The sequence below is a fragment of the Herpailurus yagouaroundi genome, unplaced genomic scaffold (genome assembly GCF_014898765.1).
Source record: "Herpailurus yagouaroundi ecotype Mexico unplaced genomic scaffold, PumYag 163, whole genome shotgun sequence".
NCBI classification, from domain to species: domain Eukaryota; kingdom Metazoa; phylum Chordata; class Mammalia; order Carnivora; family Felidae; genus Herpailurus; species Herpailurus yagouaroundi.
This window is the reverse complement of record NW_024412404.1, coordinates 9,864,842-9,887,696: the sequence shown is the minus strand read 5'-3', so window position 1 is coordinate 9,887,696 and position 22,855 is coordinate 9,864,842. Positions and strand designations below refer to the sequence as shown.

The 22,855-nt window shown below is 40.1% G+C and overlaps 1 protein-coding gene across 2 annotated transcripts; it reads left to right on the top strand.

The window, feature by feature from the left end:
• The first annotated feature begins 294 nt into the window (after nucleotides 1-294).
• On the top strand, nucleotides 295-21,645 carry PBLD (phenazine biosynthesis like protein domain containing). 2 transcript variants are annotated; one of them, XM_040485183.1, is made up of 9 exons: nucleotides 295-427; nucleotides 10,199-10,298; nucleotides 10,657-10,755; nucleotides 13,446-13,555; nucleotides 13,643-13,672; nucleotides 16,156-16,244; nucleotides 16,504-16,682; nucleotides 19,329-19,391; nucleotides 20,745-21,645. In XM_040485183.1, the coding sequence occupies exons 1-9, from the start codon at nucleotides 344-346 to the stop codon at nucleotides 20,855-20,857; spliced, it is 867 nt and encodes a 288-aa protein (XP_040341117.1). In that variant the 5' UTR covers nucleotides 295-343; the 3' UTR covers nucleotides 20,858-21,645. The 2 variants fall into 2 exon arrangements, with proteins under 2 accessions (XP_040341117.1, XP_040341118.1); XM_040485184.1 differs by lacking the exon at nucleotides 19,329-19,391.
• The last annotated feature ends 1,210 nt before the right edge of the window (nucleotides 21,646-22,855 follow it).

The following is a 22,855-nucleotide window of genomic DNA, read 5'->3' as shown; positions in this document are numbered from 1 at the left end:
AAAAACGTTGAAAAAAAAATTAAAAAAAAAATATAACCTAAGCTAGTTTGGCTACTCTAACAAAGAATATGATTATGTTCTTAAGTATACGTACAGTATAAACATCAATACAAAATTTGAAAATAAAATATTCTATTTATCCAGTATTTGAAAATAAATTCAATTTAGAGACTTAAAAATACTAGGGGATCACCTATCTTTAGGTGTATTAGAGAAATTGTTGACTTTGTACCTGGGAATTAATTATTGGTTGCTTCTGTACACCAAGTAAAACATTAACTTCCTGATTTTTTGCAACAACAAGAAATAAAGCAGGCTACTGGCAATTTGGAGAGCAAGGAAAATGAAGCTCCCTATTTTCACAGTAGATGCATTTACAGCAAAAGCATTTCATGGGAATCCTGCTGCTGTTTGTCTTCTGGAAAATGTAAGTACTTGGTTTTGAAGGGCGGTGCTTAAAATTCTAGATTCCCGTAGAACCAAATATTTCTTAAAAACAACAACAATCAGACCCACCTGTTTGTCTTTGGTTTGTGTTCTTTGTCAAATGATATCAGCAATGTTTATGTCTGCAAGTTGATTTTGACCAAATTATATGATGAGAATGCTTACACCCAGATGCTTTAAGTCTAGAAAAATAAAGACTTACGTAAGGAAGAACTAGAACCTATTAAAAAAAAAAAAAGATATAGAGCTCATTTTTAGCCATCAGGTTTTCATTTAGTGAGCACCAAATGTGAAAGCAAATGAAATTAGATGAGTTTTATGTGACCAGACATGGATGATATTATATTTAACATAAAAGATTTTAGCTGGATATCTTTAACCTTAGCTATAGTTCAGACAATTAGAAATTCTTTTCAGGACCAAGTAAATGAAACATTTTGCAAGAAATTAAGTAATTAAGTGATAATTAAGCTCTAATGTAGGGAGAACTTTTTTTCTTGAAAGTCTCATTTAATAAAAAGTTTATTCATTTTTGGTATTCATTTTTGAGAGAGAGTGGGGGGAGGGGCAGAAAGAGGGGGCGGGGCAGAGAGGGGGGCGAAATGAGGATCCAAAGCAGGCTCTGCCCTGAGAGCAGAGAGCCCCATACAGGGCTCAAACCCATGAACTGGGAGATCATGACCTGAGTCAAAGTTGGATGCTTAACCGACTGAGCCACCCAGGTGCCCCCTAAAAGTCTCATTTTAAAAATGGCTTTTGGTTAGGATGAGTATTAACAGAATAGTTAAATATTCACTGACCTTCAGTGCTTTGTGTTGGTACCTGGGTATTAGGAAACAAGCCAAGGAGCCCTTCCACTCAGAGCAGTTAGTGCAAGAGCAGATTGTCTGAGAATTACTTCGAAAACACAGTAAGCATTTGATGATCTTAAATAAGTTTTACTAAGCTGGGCCAAGTGTGTGTTGGAGACTTTAAGTGCAATGAATGTCAAATTGTATATTAAAATCACCCAAGGAGCTTTAAAATTCCTATGCTCACGTGCATCCCAGAATCTCTAGGGGTGGAACCCAGGCAGCACTGTTTTTTAAAGTTTCCCCAAGTGATTCTATTGTGCTCTCAAGATGAAGAATGGCTGAGGTTTTACTGAGATGGGTGAATGCTGTTGATTGAGTTCTTGGTACACTTGGTACCCTTTCTCCCTCAAGCAGAGCAGCAAAATGGTGATGAAAAGTCCTCATCTTGTCCTTAAGGATACATTCATTATGCAACCTTGCAGCTGGCATCTTCCAACCATAAAATGCATGAAGTAATTAAGTTAATAGGCTTTACCAAGTAACACAACAGCTTGGGAGGATTATTGAGAGAATGATTAACAACCAGATTCTAAATCATGAACTTTCTTTAGAAATAATCTGGCAAACAGCTTCATGTCAAGGAACTGTGGAAATGAATGAAATTGCTTAAGAGACTTAGTGTATTTGTTGCATGTCCTCATGTAATCCCCTTGAAGAGTTCTGAAAATAGTTTCTAGTGATTTATATACTCAATTTTCACCAAATGACAAGAATTAGCAATATTCTTCAATTTATTCCTTTTACTTCCAGTACATGCACTACACACCAGAGCCTTTTTCTCGCTCTTCAATTATATTTTACATGTTTTTTATATATTCGGAAAAACCAGGACATAAACATTTAAGCAGAGAACTTAGCATAGTTCAAAGCAATATGCTTCAGTAAGAATGGAAGAAAGAAAAAGAAAATGAGGAAGCCCACGATTCAGGGATGCTCTCCCAATTCATTTCCGGGCTTTGGACCTGTGGGACCAGGCTAATTTGGTGGCCTGTCAGAGACAACTGAATAGATATCTAAAGAATAGTTTGCTAGTTTCCTATTCTGTGGTCTGGGGAATCCTCTTCTCCTAGAGGCTAACTTGGCACTTTTCTCAATTCATAAGCAATAAAAATTAGAGTGGAAGTATAAACTGTGGCTTATGCCCTTGGATTTTTTTACCCATGGTTGGACACAGTGGACACCCGAAACACCTAGAGAGAACACAAATAAACTTAGGAAAATATCAGAGACAAATAACTGTTAAACCTTGTAATGTTTCCCATAGTTTGGTCAGTGTTTAGCCTGTCATTACTGTATTCTACAAATATTTGTCCATATCTACCACGAGCCAGGCTTTGGGGTAGGGACAGGAGGTACAAAGTTGAGTAAGTTTGCCTGCCCTTGAGGTGCTCAAAGTCTAGTGGGAAAAACAGACATGTAAACCTGATCATTATTCAATAGTTACCACAAAGGCTAAAAGATCTACAAGAGGGACTCAGAGAACAGAACAATGTTGGATTTTTCAGAAGGGAAACTACTTCAGATTTTAAGTGAAGGGCTTCAAAGGGATGTTCTTTTTTGTTTTGTTTTTCTTAAAATTATTTAAAAATTTGACCGAGATGAGACTAATCGCAAAAAACTTGGTGGGCAGACTAAAGACAAAGTAATTGCTCTTTGAGCTGTTTCAATACTTGATAAAAGACTTCTGGAAGGAAAGAAAAAAAAAAATCTGGCTAACAACATTCCAAGAGCTTCTAGAATATTGTAAAGTTTCTTTTGTTTTCCTTTCTAGACAAGTCCATTTAAAGAATTTTCACGCGAGTAATTTTTAATGCTGTACATTAGCTGAAAATAAAACTGATTAAGGGCTAAATGGAATATGGAACAGATAATTGAAAAAATATTTAAAACCTTAAAAACTTGATGGTGTCCTCAAGTGCTGGACAATCAATTTGACAATAAAGATCATGTACAGGTATAAAAATGTATAGAAACAATATTTTAAAAAATGAAACAGATATTTTACTTTGATAGCTGTGTAACAACTACAGGAATTCATGACCAAAAACTTGAATGGTTCAGAGGGCTATGGTAGTGATAAGGGGTGATATGCTGTTTATTCTTTTGTAAAACAGTGTTAATTAATGAAAATAACATATCAACAGGGGTAGGGAGCCTATAATTATTCTCCTTCATATTCTAACAAAGCCTCAAGTTGTTTTGTTGTTGTTGTTGTTGTTGTTTTTGTTGTTGTACATAGGTGTTGTTTGTGGGTGTATGTTTAGGGTGGGGTTTCTCAACAGTGGCAGAACTGGGTAGTTCTTTGTAGGGTGAGGTTGTCATCTGCAGTGTTGGCCGTATCCTTGGCTTCTACCCACTAGATGATAGCAGTCTTCCCTTTTCCCTATCATGACAATAAAAAATTGCCCCCAGTTGAAAACCACTGTTTCAGAGGATCTTTTAAACAGTCGTTTAATATTTGTTTTGTTTGTTTTAAAAGTTTTTATTTATTTTTTTTAGTATTCTCTATACCCAACATGGGGTTTGAACTCATGACCCCGAGATCAAGAGTCGCACATTCTTCCATTTGAGCCAGGCACCCGTAAACAGTGGTTTATTCTTGAGTTTTCCTGTTAAAATTATCTATAAAAACAGCTTTGTTGTGTGCCTAGAATATACATTTATTCCAATTCAGCTGGCATCTCCTGGCCACGTACCATGTGCTGGACACTATGCCACAATCAATATAATATTCACATATATACATATGTGTGTGTGTGTATTCTTTTAAACACTAACCCAAACATTTCCAGGGACAGTAAGGAGGATTGGCTTTGCACTTTTAAAGAGCAATGCTTCATTTTAGTTCCTAAACAGCTCGCTGTTCCAGTTTTCCTGGTTAAATTTAGAGGGTAACGAAGGCTTCTTTACAGCTTGGTGTGTTATGTATTTAAGGAAAAACAAGTATACAGCAATACTGTGTTCAGTTCAGTTTGTGCTTTAACTCATGTGGGGAAGCTTATGACGCAGTGGCCATTTCCAAATCTGGTGCCCTTCCTTAGAGGATCACTGGCTCTGTGTGCCTCTACCAGGTCAGAGGCTCCTAGGGTTTCTCAGGAATTACAAAGTCATCTCATTTTTATGGCCAGAAAAGGGATGAACAGTGCAGAAAAGATTTTTCTAGGCCATTGAAAGGTTTTCTCTTGCCCAGTATTTGAGGGAAGAGAGAAATGCAAGGGAGGAGACGCTGATGTGGGAATTTCTACATCACTCTCTTCGAGCACATAACCCTCAGCTTTGGGAGCAATGACTTTAGGCAGGTTCAGCCAGATACTGTGCTAAATTGCTTTTTATATGCTATCTCATTTTATCCTTACATTTACTCTAAGAGTAGGTCTTATTATCTCATTTTACAAATGCGAAGATAGAGGCAGAGGAAGGTTAAGTAATTACCTAAGTGGCTGACTTCAGGATCCCCACCCCAGGTCTGCCTGACTGCATGGCCCATGCTTTTAACCCATCATACTCATCACCACAGTAGATATGTTCTCCTACGGCACCCCTTACTTCCCAGCTGGTAGCATGCATCACTCTTGAAATTCATTTAATGCCTGTCTTCCTCACTAGACTGCACATTCTATGAAATCTTAACCTATTCTAACTTGTTCTATTACACATGGCCTAGCACGTGTCAGGCACTAAATAGCTATTGAGTGAAAGTAAATCTATTAATTAATTAAATTATGGCAAAAATCTCTAAGAGTTCTAGCTAACAACTACTGATCTTTTATTCTCATTGGTGAGGTGGGGTGGGCGGGGTATGCAAGGTGAGTATGAGCTTTGGGTTCTATGATGGAGCTGGAAGGACTAGGCACCCATAAGAACCATCAGGAACAACCAAAGATGGCCTACAGTTTGAGTGCTGCATTGTGTGGACATAATTTCAAAATATGAAATACAAGTGCCTCATAAGGAACCTCCTGTTTCTTCCTGGATGATTTAGAACTTTCCATATCCAAGTGTGTTTCCTTTGTTGGGATCCATCTACAGCAGAGGGACAAATGAACTGGGAACGATAGCAGGACTATCATGTTTTGACTGTCATGTTTCTAAACTGCCACAAGATGGGAGTATTTTAAAACTTTGCTCTGATTTTCTGATCATTAATGTTTGTGGGCCAAATGGTGAGGATACCTTAGTGTCCCAATGCAGTACACTGGAACTCAGAAAAACAACCATGCCTCTATTTTTGCTGTTGGAAATTTGACTTATGAAATTGCCAAAGGGAAATGGATATTAGAGGAAGAGAATTAACAGTTGTTGGTGTGTAACCTTGATGTGCTGCATTTGAAAATAAACAACTTTAGGGTAAAATGAAAAAAATTATTAGAACAAAAATTCAGTTTTTTGAATGAATGCAGTCTCTTCTAAAGCTCTCAAAGTTGAAACAACATTAGCCCTCTCACGATTCACCATTACCTTGACCTTTGGTTCCAGTGTAGAAATTCAGCTGCCTGAATTTGAGAGCTGCTACTATCAAACTTTCTACAGTGTCTCTGGTCCTGCAGACAAATAACAAGTGCATTTTAAGTGTCCTGGGACAGAAATTAGAGCCACAGAAATTCAAATTGCAATTGGTGCAATACATCGAGGTAGAGAGGACTAAAGAGCTGACAGTCATGAAGTGTGTGTTCTAGCTGATGTGCAAACAAGCCCATTTGCAAAGAAATCTATTACCAATAGATGGTGAGCTTGGCTACAATGTGGGATGCTTTAATGAATTTTGAGACTCTTGTTGTAAAGGTAGAGGGAAGAAGTAGGCAAAGAAAGGAAGGATGAAGATAAGGAGTTTGGCCAGATCAGATAGAGGAAGGATTGGCAGGCACCACAGGTTCCTGCAGCTGCAGAGGCAAATCTGGAAAGACCAGCACAGGCTTTTCTTTATTACGCCTTCAATCACCACTGAGGTCTGTACTAGGGAATTAGTTGGCTCCCAGTTTCTCTAGGGTGTTGTATGCACAGACATGTGGGCCAGTTTCCACACAGAACATTCAGTGGGCTGCAAGAAGTGCTCCTTTTTAAAAAAAATTTTTTTAATGTTTACTTATTTTGAGAGAGAGAGTGCAAGTAGGGGAGGGGCGGGGGGGGTGGTGGGGGCTGGGGCACAGAATCCGAAGCAGGCTGCAGGCTCAGCTGTCAGCACAGAGCCTGACAGGGCTCAAACCCATGAACCGTGAGATCATGACCTGAGCTGAAGTCAGATGCTTAACCTGCTGAACCACCCAGGTGCCCCTGCGAGGAGTGCTTCTTAACATTGTTGCCTTATTGGCTAGGATGCCCAGCAGACCGCCCCCCCCCCCACACCTCAGGTGGGACTACTGACTCTCTGGGCCCACAGGTGTGACAGGTGTTCATGCCATTTCATTACTACCATCCTAATTCTCCTTGCCTGGGCTCACAGAATCCTAGAGTGTCAAGGAATTAACAAGAACAGAAGTGAGGTCAAGTGAGTTGCCCAAGAAGCATCCCCAGTATAAAGCTCTTTGCACAAACTTTCCTGTCCAACTCACCAAAATTTGTCCTTTTCCTAAGTCTACCTCATAGCTTCATCTTTAAAGTCCTAGAGTATTGGGGTACCTGGGTGGCTCAATCACTTAAGCATCTGACTTCAGCTCAGGTCATGATCTCACTGTTTGTGAGTTTGATCCCGGCATCCAGCTGTGTGCCTGGAGCCTGCTTCAGATTCTGTGTCTCCCTCTCTCTCTCTGCCTCTTCCCAGCTCATGCTCTGTCTCTCAAAAATGAACATTTAAAAAAATTTTTTTAAAAGTCCTAGAGTATTTATTGTCAAAATCTATGTGTCTCAATTATATACTCTCTGGTGTTGCTCATTGTTGCTGCATCTGTCTTGATTCCCTGCAAGATGCTAACCCCATTGAACATGGGTCCATATCTTATACACCAGGGTTTCTCAAACTTTAATGTGCACACGGATCACTTAGAGATCTAGTAAAAAAAAAAAAAAAAAAAAAAAAAAAGGGAGATTCCAGGGGCACCTGGCTGGCTCAGTTGGTAGAGCATGTGACTCTTGATCTCAGGGTCATGAGTTTGAGTTGGGTGTAGAGATTACTTAGAAATGAAAATCTTTTTTTTTAATATTTATTTTTGAGAGAGAGAGAGAGCAGGGGAGGGCCAGAGACAGAGGGAGAGAGAGAATCCCAAGCAGGCTCCGTGCTATCAGTGCAGAGCCCAACACAGGGCTCGAACTCACAAACTGGGAGATCATGACCTGAAATGAAATCTAGAGTCAGACACTTATGAACTGAGCCACCCAGGCACCCCCAAAATAAAAATCTTTAAAAATATGAGGACTCTGATTCAGAAGGTCTGGGGTGGGGCCTGAGACTCTGCATTTCTAACAAATTTCTTCAGTAGTGGTGCTAATGCTGCTGGCCTAGCACAGCACTTGGTAATTGACTGATTTCTGCCTTCCCTGAGAAATGTTGCAAGAATCCATCTTATCTGATAGACATTGTTTTTCCTGTTTGCAGTGTGTTAAAGGGATAATAATAGTTTGTCTTTGTTATGGAGAGGAAGAGAAGTGTGGCTGGTTAAAGCATGGGCTTTGAGCCACTCAAAATAAAAGCTAACATTTATCAAGTACTTACTATGTGTTGGGCACTGTGATGAGCACTTTATGTTTATTATTCGATTTAATCTTTTGAAAGGAAAATGTTAACTAAAACACAAAACCATTGTGTTATGTTTGGGTTTTCAGGCAATAAATACCAATTTCTTTTTTTTTTTTAAGTTTATTTATTTATTTTGAGAAAGAGGGAGAGAGAGAGTGAGAGGGGGAAGGGCAGAAAGAGAGAGAGAGAATTCTAAGCAGGCTCCACCCTGTTAGTGCAGAATCTGATGTAGGACTTGAAGTCATGAACCACGAAATCATGACCTGAGCTGAAACCAAGAGCCAGGTGTTTAGCTGACTGAGCCACCCAGGCATCCCAATAAATATCAATTTCTTAAGTAATTTCTCTTTCTATAGGACTACAGAGCATCTATAGGTTTTGAATATGGTGTTCCTTTAAGAAAAGCTTAGTAAGTCCACTAGGATTTTTATATTAGCTGATAGTTTAAAAAATAACCACTGTTTTGTGCCTTATATGAGTGTGTGGAAAGTGTTTCCAAAGAATGTGCATCAACTAAAAGAGAATGGGTGTTTAATTTACATAAGTCAGATAAGTGAATTATGAATTTATTAGTATAAAGTTGTAAATCTTATTTCTGGGTTTCAGGGGCTCAGGAATAGTACATTTGGCCAAAGCAAAAATACATTTGTCTTGAGACTTCTTTAGAATTTAAATCTAACTAGTGAGCATTTGTTGATTAAAAAGTTGATTTTCATTCTCTAAAGGAAAACGCATATTTCTGACCCATTTTTTTTCTTAAGAGGAATGTGTGTGTGTGTGTTATTTTATGTGTCTCTACAGTAACTCTTTCACTTAAGTACTGTTGTCTATTTTAAAGTTTGTCTATTTATTTTGAGAGAGAGAGCAAGAGAGAGCACACACGAGCTTGATCAGCGGAGGGGCAGAGAGAGAGGGAGAGGGAATCCCAAGCAGCCTCTGTGTTGTCAGCACAGAGTCCAATGCGGTGCTCGATCCTGCAAACCCGAACCATGAGATCATGACCTGAGCTGAAATCAAGAGTTGGACGTTCAACCAACTGAGCCACCCAGGTGCTCCTGTTCTCCTCATTTTTAAAGGTGTGGAAACTGAGGCTCCATGAGATAAGTGACTTGCCCACTCTTGCACCGCTACTAGGACCTGACCCAGGATACAAATTCACATTATTTTTTTAACCATTTTCTGAAAAATTAAAAACTTACAGAAAAGTTTGAGAATGGTACAATGAATATCCATATACCTTTCCTCTAGATTCACTAGTTGTTACCACTTACAAAGTCCACACTCTTAACCACTCTACCATTTATTAGGCATATTATGACCTTAGGATATTACATAACCTCTCTGTATTTGATTTCGTTATATACAAGTAGATAAAAATATCTATACTGAGGGTTTTAAAAATGAAGATAAAGTGGGGTGCCTGGCTGGCTCAGTCAGTATAGCATGTGACTATTGATATCAGAGTCATGAGTTCGAGCTCCAAGTTGGGCACAGAGGTCACATAAAAAACAAAATAAAAATGAGGATGAAGTGAATAATGTATTCTTTCAGCAAATGTTTACTGAGCTCCTACCATTCTGGGATGAATACAGAACATTGTTCTAAGCCAGGACAAAGCAAGGTAGCACATTGTATGCCCTCATAATATCCCTTCATAATGTCCCCTCAGATGGTGGGAGACAGACAGCGAAGGGATACACTGGGTAAATTCAGGTGGCCTAAGCACTGGGAGGAGACAAAGCCTTTAGACAGAGTGGTCTGGATGGCTTCCTGAAGGAGGTGAGCTCTGGCCTGAGGCCTGACTTATAAAAGGAAATGCATATATAAATGGGGGCAGAATGGGCCAGCCTACCCAGAGTGCATGCTGAACATCTTTTTATTCAACAAGACAGGAAGATTGTGAAGTTTCTTTTTGTGGAGATTGTTTAGAAGAGAGCATAGGCTCTCAGACAGATTAGATAATAGTCTGATGAAAGATAGGCTAGGCCAGTAGGTTTTCCAGAGTCTGTTCCAGCTCCGAGCATCTACAACCTATGAAGGGTGCTACAAGCATAGATTTCTGAAAAACAACCTTTGTAAAAGTATCTGGACTTCCTTGGCAATTATTTCCTGTGAAGCACGTAACTTCTAATATTAATAAGCTATATTATTAACTAATGGCAGTTGCTGTCCAAGGAAGTCTGATTTGTTTTTTTGGAATCTCAATAAACTTTTGTTTCTAATTTAGAAATTGGATGAAGACATGCATCAAAAAATTGCAAGAGAAATGAACCTCTCTGAAACTGCTTTTATCCGAAAACTGCACCCAACTGACAACTTTACACAAAGTAAATATGCTTTTTTTTTTTTTTAAAGCCATTCTTGAATTATACCAGAAGCTGCTTTTCCAGTGGGGAATGATATTTAAGAGAGATGCCTATTTAGTATTTGCATGCAGATAGGAGAAGAGCAGGGGGAGATTCTGATTTAGTTTTCAGTTCATCTCGGGGAGCAGGTGTTGGGTGATTTGAACGTTTCAGCTCCACATCAGCACTGGGGAGCCTGACGATGCTGGCCTCCTTCATTCCTCCTTTCAGGTATTAATCATGCTAGGGAAATATCTAGAAAAGAGTAAGAAAATAAAAAATTTGTGACCCACTTGTATGGGAATGATCTCATTTCTCTTTGGTTTTTCTTCCTCTGAAGGTTCCTGCTTTGGATTAAGGTGGTTTACGCCGGCAACTGAGGTTCCTCTCTGTGGCCATGCTACCCTGGCTTCCGCAGCTGTGCTGTTTTACAAAATAAGTAATGTGATTTTCTTTTATGAACCCATCATTTAGCAAATAGCCAATATTTAAAAAAATTCTCACAAAGTCTTTGTGATGAATCAAAGATACTGGTATAAAGACATCACAGAATCTATTTCATGCAATTCGGTACACCAAAACAAAAACAGCCCCCGAGACTTTGGCCTTCCTGAATATGTGCCAGGCATGTTGGAAAGCCATGGTCAGTGTTCTCTAGAATGCCATTTTATTTTGAAGAGGAGTTCTCTGGTCTCTGACCAACACAGCGGGTGAGCTTGTGAGACACAACAGGCATCTCACATGATGTGATATCTGGGAACCATAAGGCACTTTTTGCTCTGAATATGTCCCCACCCACATTGAAATTCATTTTGCAAGAGCAGCAGCAGCTGCTGCTGCTTCTTTCTTTCTTTCTTTCTTTCTTTCTTTCTTTCTTTCTTTCTTTCTTTCCTTTTTCTTTCTCCTCCTCCTCCTCCTCCTTCTGTAAACTGTACACCCAATGTGGGGCTTGAACTCAGGACCCCGGGATCAAGAGTCACATACTCTACAGACTGTGCCAGCCAAACGCCCATCACAAGAGATTCTTTACTCTGAAGATTCATGAGCGCTGACTATACACATTTACCTTATGAAGAGATGATGCAGGACCTCAATCCTACCAGTTTTCATCCTAGCTACATTTAGTGTAATAAAGGTCAGGGCTTTGTGGGAATGGGGTAGGGGAGAGATGCCTAGAAATGCCCTAAAAGTGGAGATGGAAGTAGCCATGAATAGGTGTAGACAACAAACAGGAAGTTAAACAAGGAAATACACAGGACGATATGACAGAGGGTAACTGTAGTGAGTGCAGACTTGGAAAAGGAGGTTCTCTGAGGAGTTACTTAGATGGAGGTGGTAGGGAAGGTGTTACAGGGTGAGTTTCCCCAGGAAGTGGACTCTGAGACATATTGCATGCTGGAAGAACTGCGGGCAGTATTCTTGGGATCAATGTTTGTAGGGGAGTAAAGAAAGTGGAATACAAGAGCGAGAAGGTGAACTGCAAAGTGGTAGCAACAAAGAAAGGCCTAGGCCAAATCCACAGGGAAGTCTAAAGCTGCCAAGGTTCTTTAAGTAGTATAGTTCTAAATAGAAGCAAAAGTTTAGGCCTTTGTACCTTCCATTGACCAGCCTCCAATGCCCAGAAAAGCAGCATGACCTTGGGTAAAATAGCTCTACTCACCCAAGGGCAATTCACAGAGTGGGACTCAGCTGAGAGCTGTTGGTCACCAACACCTTCCACAACCCGGTTGGGGTTTGGTGAAGGGGGAGAAAATCAAGCCTTCAGGCTGTACCTGAGAGCAGATGCCTCCTTAAATTTGTTCCTCTGTATTTCCTTGCCTCACCTAGTCCTTGCCTTGAGAGGGGAAGGTTGAGTGAGATTTTGACAACGGCATGCACTACAGAAGGGACCTTCAGGCTGAAGAATATGAAGCCATCTGTGCAAAGAGCTAGACTGTGAGAAGGAATCAGAGGTAGCAGCACATGCAAAGCCCTTGAGATGCAGCCTGTATACTAGGAGTGGCTGGAGCTTCTTGGGGGTGACTGGCAGGAGATAACATTGAGAGTCAGGTCAAGGCTCCTCTACAATGTAATCCATTATATGTCTTAAAAAGACAATTTTGGTTTCTGTGGATAGGGGACAAGAATGAAGGCAGGAAAGTATCCTGAAATATTGTTTAGGAACTCAGTCTTGAAAAGTAGATTTTACTGAAGTTGGATTGAGTGTCTTTTGAAACCCCACATTGGTTGAAGTGAGGCAGAGACTTGGAATAATAACCTTCAGATCCCCCACAGGGTGGTCTTAAGGTTATATAAGTTATGAAAAGGTGCTTTGTAAATAATAATGTATTCCACCAATTATAATAAGAAAAATTAAACTTTGGGTTTTAGAGTATAAATTTTATATTCAGTGAAAGTTAATTGACAATGCCAAATTTCCTTACCTTTTAGATATGGTTAAGTTTCACAGAAATATTAAGGGGGAGGAAAGAATTAGGTCATAAATCTTTGTTTTCACTAAAAATGCTACCCACAATGAGGTCAGATAAGTGGCCCAAGTTGTATCAGTAACATGAAGGCTCAATCTTCAAATGATAATTTTATGTATAGCTTGGTTTATTTAGGGTAAGCTTGATTTGTTCCTTTAGACTGTTGTTCATAATTTGTATATTCTATTTGTCATCCCTTTGGCATATCTTAGACTAGTATTATTTGTAACTCTATAGAGTATATTTAAAAATCTGCATTAGAAAACACTATTGCATCCCTATGAGGTAGGTTTAATTTTTACCCCATTTTATTGATGAGGAAATGGAGGCTTAAGGAGGTTAAATAGTTTGCTCAAAGGTACAGTTAGTAAGCTAAAAGAAGCTGGCATTTGAAGCCTTGCAGTATGATGTCAAGTCCAATCAGTTATGTTCTCGGTTCTCAAGTGAGAATCCAGGGATGCCTTTCTCTACTCTGGACCACAGTAAGGCAAACTTGGACCCCTCCTTATGGGAAAAGGCAGCACTGCCACAGAATCTAGGGAAACACAATAGTGATCAAAACAGATATGTAAATATATAACAAAGTTTATTTTCCTATTTCTTGATTTTCTCTCAAAATTCCTTTATAATTGACAAAAGTAAGACTCTTTTTTTTGGCCAGAAAATGTAAATAGCACTCTAACCTTTGTCACTCTGAGTGGGGAACTAACGGCCAGAAGAGCACAGGATGGTATCATCCTGGATCTGCCTCTTTATCCAACTCACCCCCAGGTAAGCTCTTTCTAATTATTGCCATGAACTGTATACAACTGACAGCTTGCCTGTTTTACAATGGTCTTGTCTTTTCTCCTCATCTAGGACTTCCATGAAGTGGACGACTTGATAAAGGTTGGTGAAAGGAATTAAACTTAAGCTCATGTGATCTGGTCATTTGAACATCTGGTCTGATCTGTTGTTTGAACACAAAGGAACAGTAGCCTTTGACCCCCAAAGATAGGCCTTCTATCAGTATAAATGTTCCAGTCTAAGCTCGGATGAAGAGTGCACAGTGCATTTGAGGTGTGGATTTTAATACTGAATGTTATTTGGTGAGAAGGTTGAGCAATTTTCCCTGACCCTTCATTGTCAGTATTAGCTTCCATAAAGGTAAGGGGAGGACAGACTGCTGTGTGGTGGCTGAGAGAAAAAGGAATGGAAGCTGCCTGGCAGGGCGATCCTAATTTCTGTGGTGGAGAATGAGGCTGAGGTCAGGGAGCTGTGCTTTGATGGAGGAGGGCAGGAAAGTCTGGGTAAATTGAGACAGAAGGCAAGATTCATAGTCTGCCTTCCTCTGGAGGTCTATATAGGGGTGGGTCTTAAAAACAAGAATAACAATAATGATAATAAACATTTCGGAGAGTCTCCCTGTGCAGTACCAGGTGCTAATAAGCATTTGACATGCAATATCTCCTGTCATTCTCACTGTTCCCCAGTGAAGTACACACTATGGTCATCCTGTGGAGATGCCAGAGGGGCAGAGCAGCTCTGGATGACCAGGTACTTAGTTTGTAGAGAAGGAAGGGACTGGTCAAGACCAGGACAAGGGCTGCAGCGACAAAAAAAAAAAATTCTGTAAAATGGCCTTTGTGGGTGCCACTGGGGTGTTTCTCATTGACTTTTCAACTAAAGCATTTATAATCTGTTTAGTGTCTTATATTGTCTATGTTTTCAAAGAGTAGCAGTAAGGATTATAGATTCTGATTTTACACTCAGCCCCACCTGTGGCTCAGGTTTTGGAAGACAAGCCAAATTCAAAAATGAACTACTTTAAGCATGTTGTCAAGAAAGTGGAAAATATTCACAGCATAGACCTTGGTCATGGTAGAAAGAACCTAACCTGGTATCTTTATGCCTGAGGCTCAGCATTTGTAAAATGGGCATGATAAAGAGTTAGTTATAGTGAGTATTGTCATTTTATGTTCCTAGAAACTAACAATAGGATTCTCAGCTGAGAATTAGACTTTCAAACTGACATAAGAATTCATGCAGAGGAGGGCTGAATAATCTTTCCGAGAAACTGAAAGTCCCCAAGAGCAGATGGGATCTGGCTGCAAGAGTTTCCATTTCTAGAGGGACGGACATTATTTAGCTGTGGAAACAGGGGCAGACAGTTGAGGCATCACCCAAAGTGGATGGAGTCTTGGTTTTGGGACCTGGAACATCTCAGCCCCTAGAGAAGATTGGAGGACCTGAAGCGACCTAATGATGGTCAGATCACTTCTGTGTAATTCTCATCTACTCTGCCTACAGCCAGTGGTGGTGCCAAAGGGTGACTTGGAGAGGCTTTTCCCCCCTCATAATCTCAGCACTCCAAATCAACAACCAATCACACAAATAATGTTCTAGGATATGAGCAAGATTGTGTGCAGTCTTAGGTAGAGCGTGAATGAAAGTATCTTTAGTAAATGTTGCTATGTTACTGATCCACAGCACACAGTCTGAGTGAAAACAGTGCTTGCCAAACAGAGTAGTGTTAAGATGAGTGGTCTAGTCCCCACTTTTATTCAAACTGCTGGCCCTGAGTCCTTGCCATATAGAATCTCCTATTTGCTGATGCTGGGACTCCATGTATATTCTTTCTTTTTTTCTTCTTTCTTAAAAAAAGTTTTTTTTTTTTTTTAACATTTTATTTTTTTGAGAGACCAAGAGAGACAGACTGCAAGCAGGGGAGAGGTAGAGAGAGAGGGAGACACAGAATCTGAAGCAGACCCCAGGCTCGGAGCTGTCAGCACAGAGCCTGATGCGGGGCTTGAACCCACAAACGTGAGATCATGGCCTGAGCCGAAGTCGGACACTCAACCAACTGAGCCACCCAGGGCGACCACATATATATTTCATTTAATCTTCACAACAATGTTAAGAGGTGGGCCTGAGGCCCCCGTTTCTACAGACAGTAGACAATAGACAGATTCAGAGCTTTGACTCCAGGGCCCCTCAGATCTGGGTCAAGGTGTGTGTGTGTGTGTGTGTGTGTGTGTGTGTGTGTGTGTCCGTCCCTGTCCCTGGGCCTCTCTAAGTCTTCCTCTTTATTTGCGAGGAAAATGCACACTTGAAAGAGTAGAGTGTGGAGGCACATAGTAATACTTGTGAACAGTGCCTATCTTTGGCTCTCAGAGGGTAAGCTCAACCCCCTTAAAGGTCTCTGGTCTCCAGGAAACTAGCCTTCCTTGGGCAACACCTTGAGAGCTGAAACTGAACTAAAACTCTTGGGATTGGAGATGTTGGCTATGCCTGGCACACAGGAGATGCTCATGAGAGGTTTTTCCCCATACAGAAGATCAATGATTTCACCCAGGAGGCACTCCTGAGGAGTTTTTGGTCTGTCTCCACAGACTGCCATAGGTGATACACTGGTCCAGGACATCCGCTATTCTCCAGATACCCGAAAGCTCCTTGTCCGGCTCAGTGATACTTACAAGAGGTAAACAAAATTTTTGGCTTTGTCAGCACTTTGGGGAGGGCTGAGAACCCATGTTTATAGCTCTGGTTTTGTTTGACTGTGCTATGTCCAGTCAAACCATGATTTATGCAGTCAGAGAGTTTTGTTCCCAGGATATTCAACTTGCTTTCCTCCCTGACTGCTGAGCTGTTTGCTCAAGCTGCACCCTATCTTGCTTTAGAGAGTCTGTGTAGTGGTCTGTGAGATGGGTTTGTCCTAATGGGTCCTATTTATGAACAAGGTCATTTTTGGAGAACCTGAAGGTGAACACACAGAATCTTCTGCAAGTGGAAAACACAGGAAAGGTGAAAGGACTCATTCTCACCCTTAAAGGAGAGCCTGGAGGGCAGAGCCAAGCATTTGACTTTTACTCCAGATATTTTGCACCGTGGGTTGGTGTGGCTGAAGACCCTGTAACAGGTACTTTTTGACTGGGTCCTGGGGATGGTTCAACAATGAAGGGGGAGGATAACAAATAGCTGTTTAAGTGACCTTCACATGACTTTTCAGGTTGCTTGGGTTTTGAGCTGTTTCTGTTTCCTTATCTCCCCTGCCCCCATCCCTTCACTGAAGTTTCATGTGACAACTACAGAATTAAGCAGGCAGTATAGCAGCCTTATGTCAGACAGTCTGAGTTTACATCCTAGTTTCCTAGCTGTTGACCTGGAGCAAATGACTTAACTTTTAAAAATTTCTGTTCCCTCCTCTATAAAATATGAGTATTACCTCATAGGGTTATATAAAGATAATGTATGGTAAGTGCTTAGCACAGTACCTGTCACATGATAAGTGCCCAATAACTATTAGCTATTTTAATAGTAACGATAAAACTGGCTCCCTGAACCAACACTTCCAGATCTGCCATTTGCAAAATTCAGGGGCTGATGTCCACTACAGTCCCAAAGCCTTTTGTTTCTTTTTCAATGACCAGCCTGCATGATCGCTGACATCTAGATAAGATTTGGTTTTTGAAGGATAAACTCCTGGGTTGTAGGTGGGAAATAGGGACAGGAAGAGCTTTCCCAGACCTACCCCCAAAGTGGGTGGGATGGGTTTGGGGACAGGGTTATTCAAGATCTGCCAGCTGGAAGCAGAGGGATGAAATCGAAGATGGGCAATGATGTGAAGCTTCCTCCTCTCATGCTCTTTGAGAAGAGTGGGCTGAGGAGAAAAAGAAGGGAATGCTGGATGGAGGAGGCTGGTGGATGGGATGGTGGCTGGGGCAGAAGGAGGCTGGGAAGGAACTTTGAGGCTCCTTTTCTGGTCAGAAGGCAGAGGCTGGAATGGTTTCAGGACTTTGACTTAGTTACTCTCTGAGAAAACACGTGAAATTCAAAGCTCAGCAAAGCACTTTTAAGGACTCAGGAGAATGCCCAATGACATCCAAAAAGTACAGCTCAGCGCTCCCCCATGGAAAAGAAGTTTTGACTGCATTTACACACGCACAGCTGCTTCTAAAAGGTTTTAATTGGTACAGAGGGCAAGTGTTTTCCCCTGTAATAATGCTTTTCTAAAGTGGGAAGGTCTTTGGACATGATGACAAACCATCTCAGCTTGCTTGGGACTGAGGCATTTCTCAGCCTACAGGACCTTTGGTGATAAAAGCAGGACAGTCTTGGGCAAACCGGGATGTTTGGTCATCCTAGGTGGATCCCTCATAACATCTGATAAGTTTTCCTGAAGAAAACCCATCCTTTTCTTCCCCCAGAGACTTTTCTGTCAGTTATTACTTTATTATTTTTTAAAGTTTATTTATTTTTGAGAGAGAGAGACAGAGCGCAAGCAGGGGAGGGGCAGAGAGAGAGGGAGACACAGAATCTGAGCTGCCAGCACAGAGCCCAATGTGGGGCTCAAACTCACAAACTGCGAGATCATGACCTGAGCTGAAGTTGGACGCTTAACTGACTGAGCCACCCAGGTGCCCCTGTCAGTTATTACTTTATATATTTTTCCTTCATATTAATATCTATTCACTGATCTAAAACTAGGGTACAATCCAGTGAAAAAAAAATGTCTCACTAAAAGAAAGTTCTATTGGTACCAAAAGCCTGAAAAAGTTGGCTTGGTGGAAAATTTAACCTTTTGTCATAGTTCCCAGTTTTCTTCGCATGTTCATCCTAGGGGGAAGGAGATATTTTCCTTGAAAGATGGAGAAAGATTTATGTGAAGCCCTTGATCTTCCTACCATGTGCTGACAATGAACTGATAGGACAAAAATTAAAACCTGCAGTTTAATTCAAAAAGATATATGCACTTTGATGTTTATAGCAGCTATTTATAGCAATTCAATAGGTGAATGGATAAAGAAGATGTGATACATGTATATGTGATATGTGTGATACACACACACACACAAATATTACGCAGCAATAAAAAAGAATGAGATTTTTTTCCATTTGCAACAACATGGATGGACATAGAGGTATTATGCTAAATGAAATAAATCAGGCAGAGAAAGATAAATACCATATTATTTCACTTATATGTGGAATAAGAGACAAAACAAATGAATAAACAACTAAAAAGCAGAATCAAACCTATAAATACAGAGAACAAACTCATGGTTCCCAGGGGGAAGGAGTGGGGATGGGTGAAATGGGTGAAAGGGAGTAGGATATATAGGTTTCCAGCTATGGAATGAGTAAGTCACAGGAATAAAAGGCAGAGCATAGGGAATATAGTCAATGATATTGTAATAGCATGTGGTGATGGACAGTAGCTACACTTGTGGTGAGTATACCATAGCACATAGAGAGATTGAATCACTATCTTGTATACCTGAAACTAATATAACATTTTGTATCAATTATACTCAAATTAAAAAATTATAAAAATAACCCTGCAGTTTAATTCAGCCTTCAGAAAGTGTAAAACATAAGAGATACATCATTTGGAGGAGCTTATCCATAAATTCTGTATCTTTGTTTCTATCTCCATTCATAATTCCACACTCAGCTGTGGCTAAGCCATCTAAGGTTTAGTCAAATTGGATAGTTGTTTGTAATTGCTTATAAATTTACCACAAAGTCACTCCTGTTTTTGTATCATAACTTCACTTCTTTTAAGGGTCTGCCCATGCCGTTCTCAGCAGCTACTGGTCTCAGCAACTGGGGAAGAAAGACATGCATGGTACGGCAGGTTTTTTTCCAATTTTTAAAACATTTGTGAACTTGAAGTTAGCATTCCTTCTCATATATACTATTTACTTGCAAATGTAATAAAATGTCATGGAAGTTTTTTTCATGAAAAACCCACATGAAAATGAAAGATTTTAAATTCCTTCACCCTGAATCCTCTACTCAGAACATCTTCCACCCCAAACATCTTCCACCTCTGTTCCTCCCAACACATAGACACACTTCTAATACAGTGAGTGTCCAATAAGCATTTGTTGTATAGAATCAACAAGCTATGTAACTTTGGCCCAATGAGGTTACTTAGTTGAGAGTGGATGATCACCAAAGTTCCATACTGCCATTGCTAGTCATAGGATTGAATCAAAAAAACTGCTTTTGAATTAAGTCCCCTAATGATTAATATATTGCTTGGGTGTAGAGAAAAACAGATTGCAGCCAAGGGAGGTTACACAGTTGCATTAATCAAAGTAGGAGCCTGACCCTATGGGATGGAGGTCTTACTTAGTGGGAGGGTTAGGCCTTAGTGGGAGGGTTAGGGTAGGGTAACTCTGATTTGGGGATGGCAGCTTGTGGTCTAGTTACTCCCCTACGCACTGAACTCCAGGAAGACTGAGGCTGTGCCTCTTGTTTGCCTGACGTGTGGTTGCTTGATAAGCACAATTAGTGAACAAACTCCCTCTGTCCTCTTTAGGCTCAGGAAGATGAGGCTGTCTCAGGAGGGCCAAGATCACCCCTCTTTATCTTCCTAGACCTCTAGTCCATGCCTCTATCTTATCACATTTCCTTGTTTACTCCTGGATAAAAGCAGGGAGGAAGCTATAGGTGGAGTGTATCTGGGACATTACAGGAAGTGATAGAGGAAATGGCTCAGGAAGAAAAGATGTGGAGCTGTGTGTTTTGTGGATCAGTTGTGTTTGTGATTCCTCAGTGCTCAGGAGAACAGGGCAGGGCAGTACTGTGGACAGATGAAGGAATTTATTTAAAAAAATTTAAAAAAAAATTTTTTTTTCAACATTTATTTATTTTTGGGACAGAGAGAGACAGAGCATGAACAGGGGAGGGGCAGAGAGAGAGGGAGACACAGAATCGGAAACAGGCTCCAGGCTCTGAGCCATCAGCCCAGAGCCTGACACGGGGCTCGAACTCACGGACCAAGAGATCGTGACCTGGCTGAAGTTGGACGCTTAACTGGCTGCGCCACCCAGGCGCCCCTGAAGGAATTTATTTTAAACTGAGCTGGGAAGATTCTAGAGCTTACAATAAGAGGTCTTTCACTATGTTATGTTAATTAAAAAGGGTGGAAACAAACAATATTAATTTGTGACTTGTATTATGTTTTCTTTAGCCTTTCAGTGTTCCTGCCGAGGAGGAGAACTGGAGATTTCACTGCGTCCTGATGGACGAGTTGACATTAGAGGTGGCACTGCTATTGTTTTAGAGGGCACTCTGACAGCTTAGAGGCGGTTGTGGTTCCATGCTGCTATTTTGAATGACTAAGTATTTTCTGCGTAAAAAGAAATGTGAGAGGATGCTTTTACCAAATTCGTGCATAAATTAATCCTCAGGTTAGAAATAGAAAAATGAAGATATTTTAATGGAAATTTAATAATGCTTCCTGACTAATTAACTAATGGAATTTCGGCTCTACCCATATTTGAAATGTAAGTAACCAGTAATGAAGACTAATGTCGTCACCTTTGATTAAGACTACCAATCACAGAATGAGGAACAAATTTATGAGGAGTAAGATCAAACCATTTAAACTTAGGTGCGAGTATCTGATAGAATATTTTGCAGACATTAAAAAGACCTAATAACTATGTGGAAATATAGAAAAATATCTCATGATATAGTGCTAAGAAAGGAAATTACAGCGGACTATAAAATGTTAGCAATGTTATGCTATGTCTATGAATAGTATGAATTTATATGGACGAATATGCGTCATGAAGATAAAAAGGCGAAAGCTGTTCATATGTGTCAGAGGGTAAGATTAGGAGTCATTTTAATGCACCTAAAAAATTACTCCCTTATTGGGACACACTCATGTTCAATAACTAAAAATCAGGACATAGAATAACCAAAAACCCCAGAAATTTCAAGAAATGTATGTGTACTAGAGTGGTAGTAAAATTAAATACTAAAAGTAATATAATACCTTTATCTTGATATATAGATTTAGAGTGATAACTTAAAAAGGCTTTATTCTCTTATTTTAATAAAATTAGTTTTAACATGAATTTCAATTCAGTGACATCTATAATATTGGATACCTATAATTGACTTTGGGATGGGGACTTTTTCAAGTCATTAAGTGTTTGTTTCAGGTGATCTCATTGATGGCAATTCTCAGCCATCTCAGAAACTGTAAGCTAATGAGTTAGAAATTCCTGTAGTGTCCCAATTTTTGTCACCTTACTGCTACCATGTTTTCTATTTTTATTTCTTTTTGTTAAGGCATGTGACAGTGAATTTATTATAGCAGTAATCTTGATTTTCCCCAATTTCCAATGAAGTAAACAATTCCCTAGCTTCAGGGTTTTAACTTAATGAGTAACCAGTGACTTGCCACACACCTCACAGTTTATCACAATTCATCAGTATGACACCAAGGGTGAGAATCACTGGAGGGTTTTCACAGAGTGTAGTTTTCTCAACCTGGGACTGAATTGTATGAATGATTTTATATAAATGCATAGTTGAAAGGGTCTGAATTTTATCTCCCAAATATATGCTAAGTTCTTTTTTAAAAAGTTTATTTTTATTTTTATTTTATTTTTTTATTTTTATTTTTTTTTAACATTTATTTATTTTTGAGACAGAGAAAGACAGAGCATGAATGGGGGAGGGTCAGAGAGAGGGAGACACAGAATCTGAAACAGGCTCCAGGCTCTGAGCTGTCAGCACAGAGCCCGACGCGGGGCTCGAACTCACGGACTGCGAGATCATGACCTGAGCCGAAGTCGGCCGCTCAACCGACTGAGCCACCCAGGCGCCCCAAAAAATTTATTTATTTTTAAAATTCCAGTATAATTATATTAGTGTTGTTTTAGTTTCAGGTATGCAATATAGCAATTCAACAATTATTTATACTCAGGGCCTATCACGATAAGTGTACTTAAAAAAATGTTTATTTATTTTGAGAGAGAGAGAGAGAGAGAGAGAGAGAGCACACCAACAGGGGAGGGGCAATGAGAGAGGGAGAGAGAGAGAGAGAATCCCAAGCAGACTGCGTGCTGTCAGCGCAGAGTCCAACTCAGGGCTTGTTTCCATGAACTGTGAGATCATGACCTGAGTCGAAATCAAGAATTGGACGATTAACTGACGGGGCCATCCAGGTGCCCCTTGATAAGTGTACTTTTAGTCTGATTTTGCATTCTGCTATTTCAACATGTGGCCTCCATGGTTGCTGCAGCAGGAGGAAAGAGTGCATGGAAATCTCACTATGTTAGGCTC

Excerpts from the sequence above, each read along its gene's own strand:
- PBLD (XM_040485183.1), top strand. The coding sequence starts at position 344 with ATGAAGCTCCCTATTTTCACAGTAGATGCATTTACAGCAAAAGCATTT. Across the intron at positions 16,683-19,328 it reads GGCTGAAGACCCTGTAACAG|GGTCTGCCCATGCCGTTCTC; the intron begins GTACTTTTTGAC and ends ACTTCTTTTAAG. Across the intron at positions 19,392-20,744 it reads GGGGAAGAAAGACATGCATG|CCTTTCAGTGTTCCTGCCGA; the intron begins GTACGGCAGGTT and ends TGTTTTCTTTAG.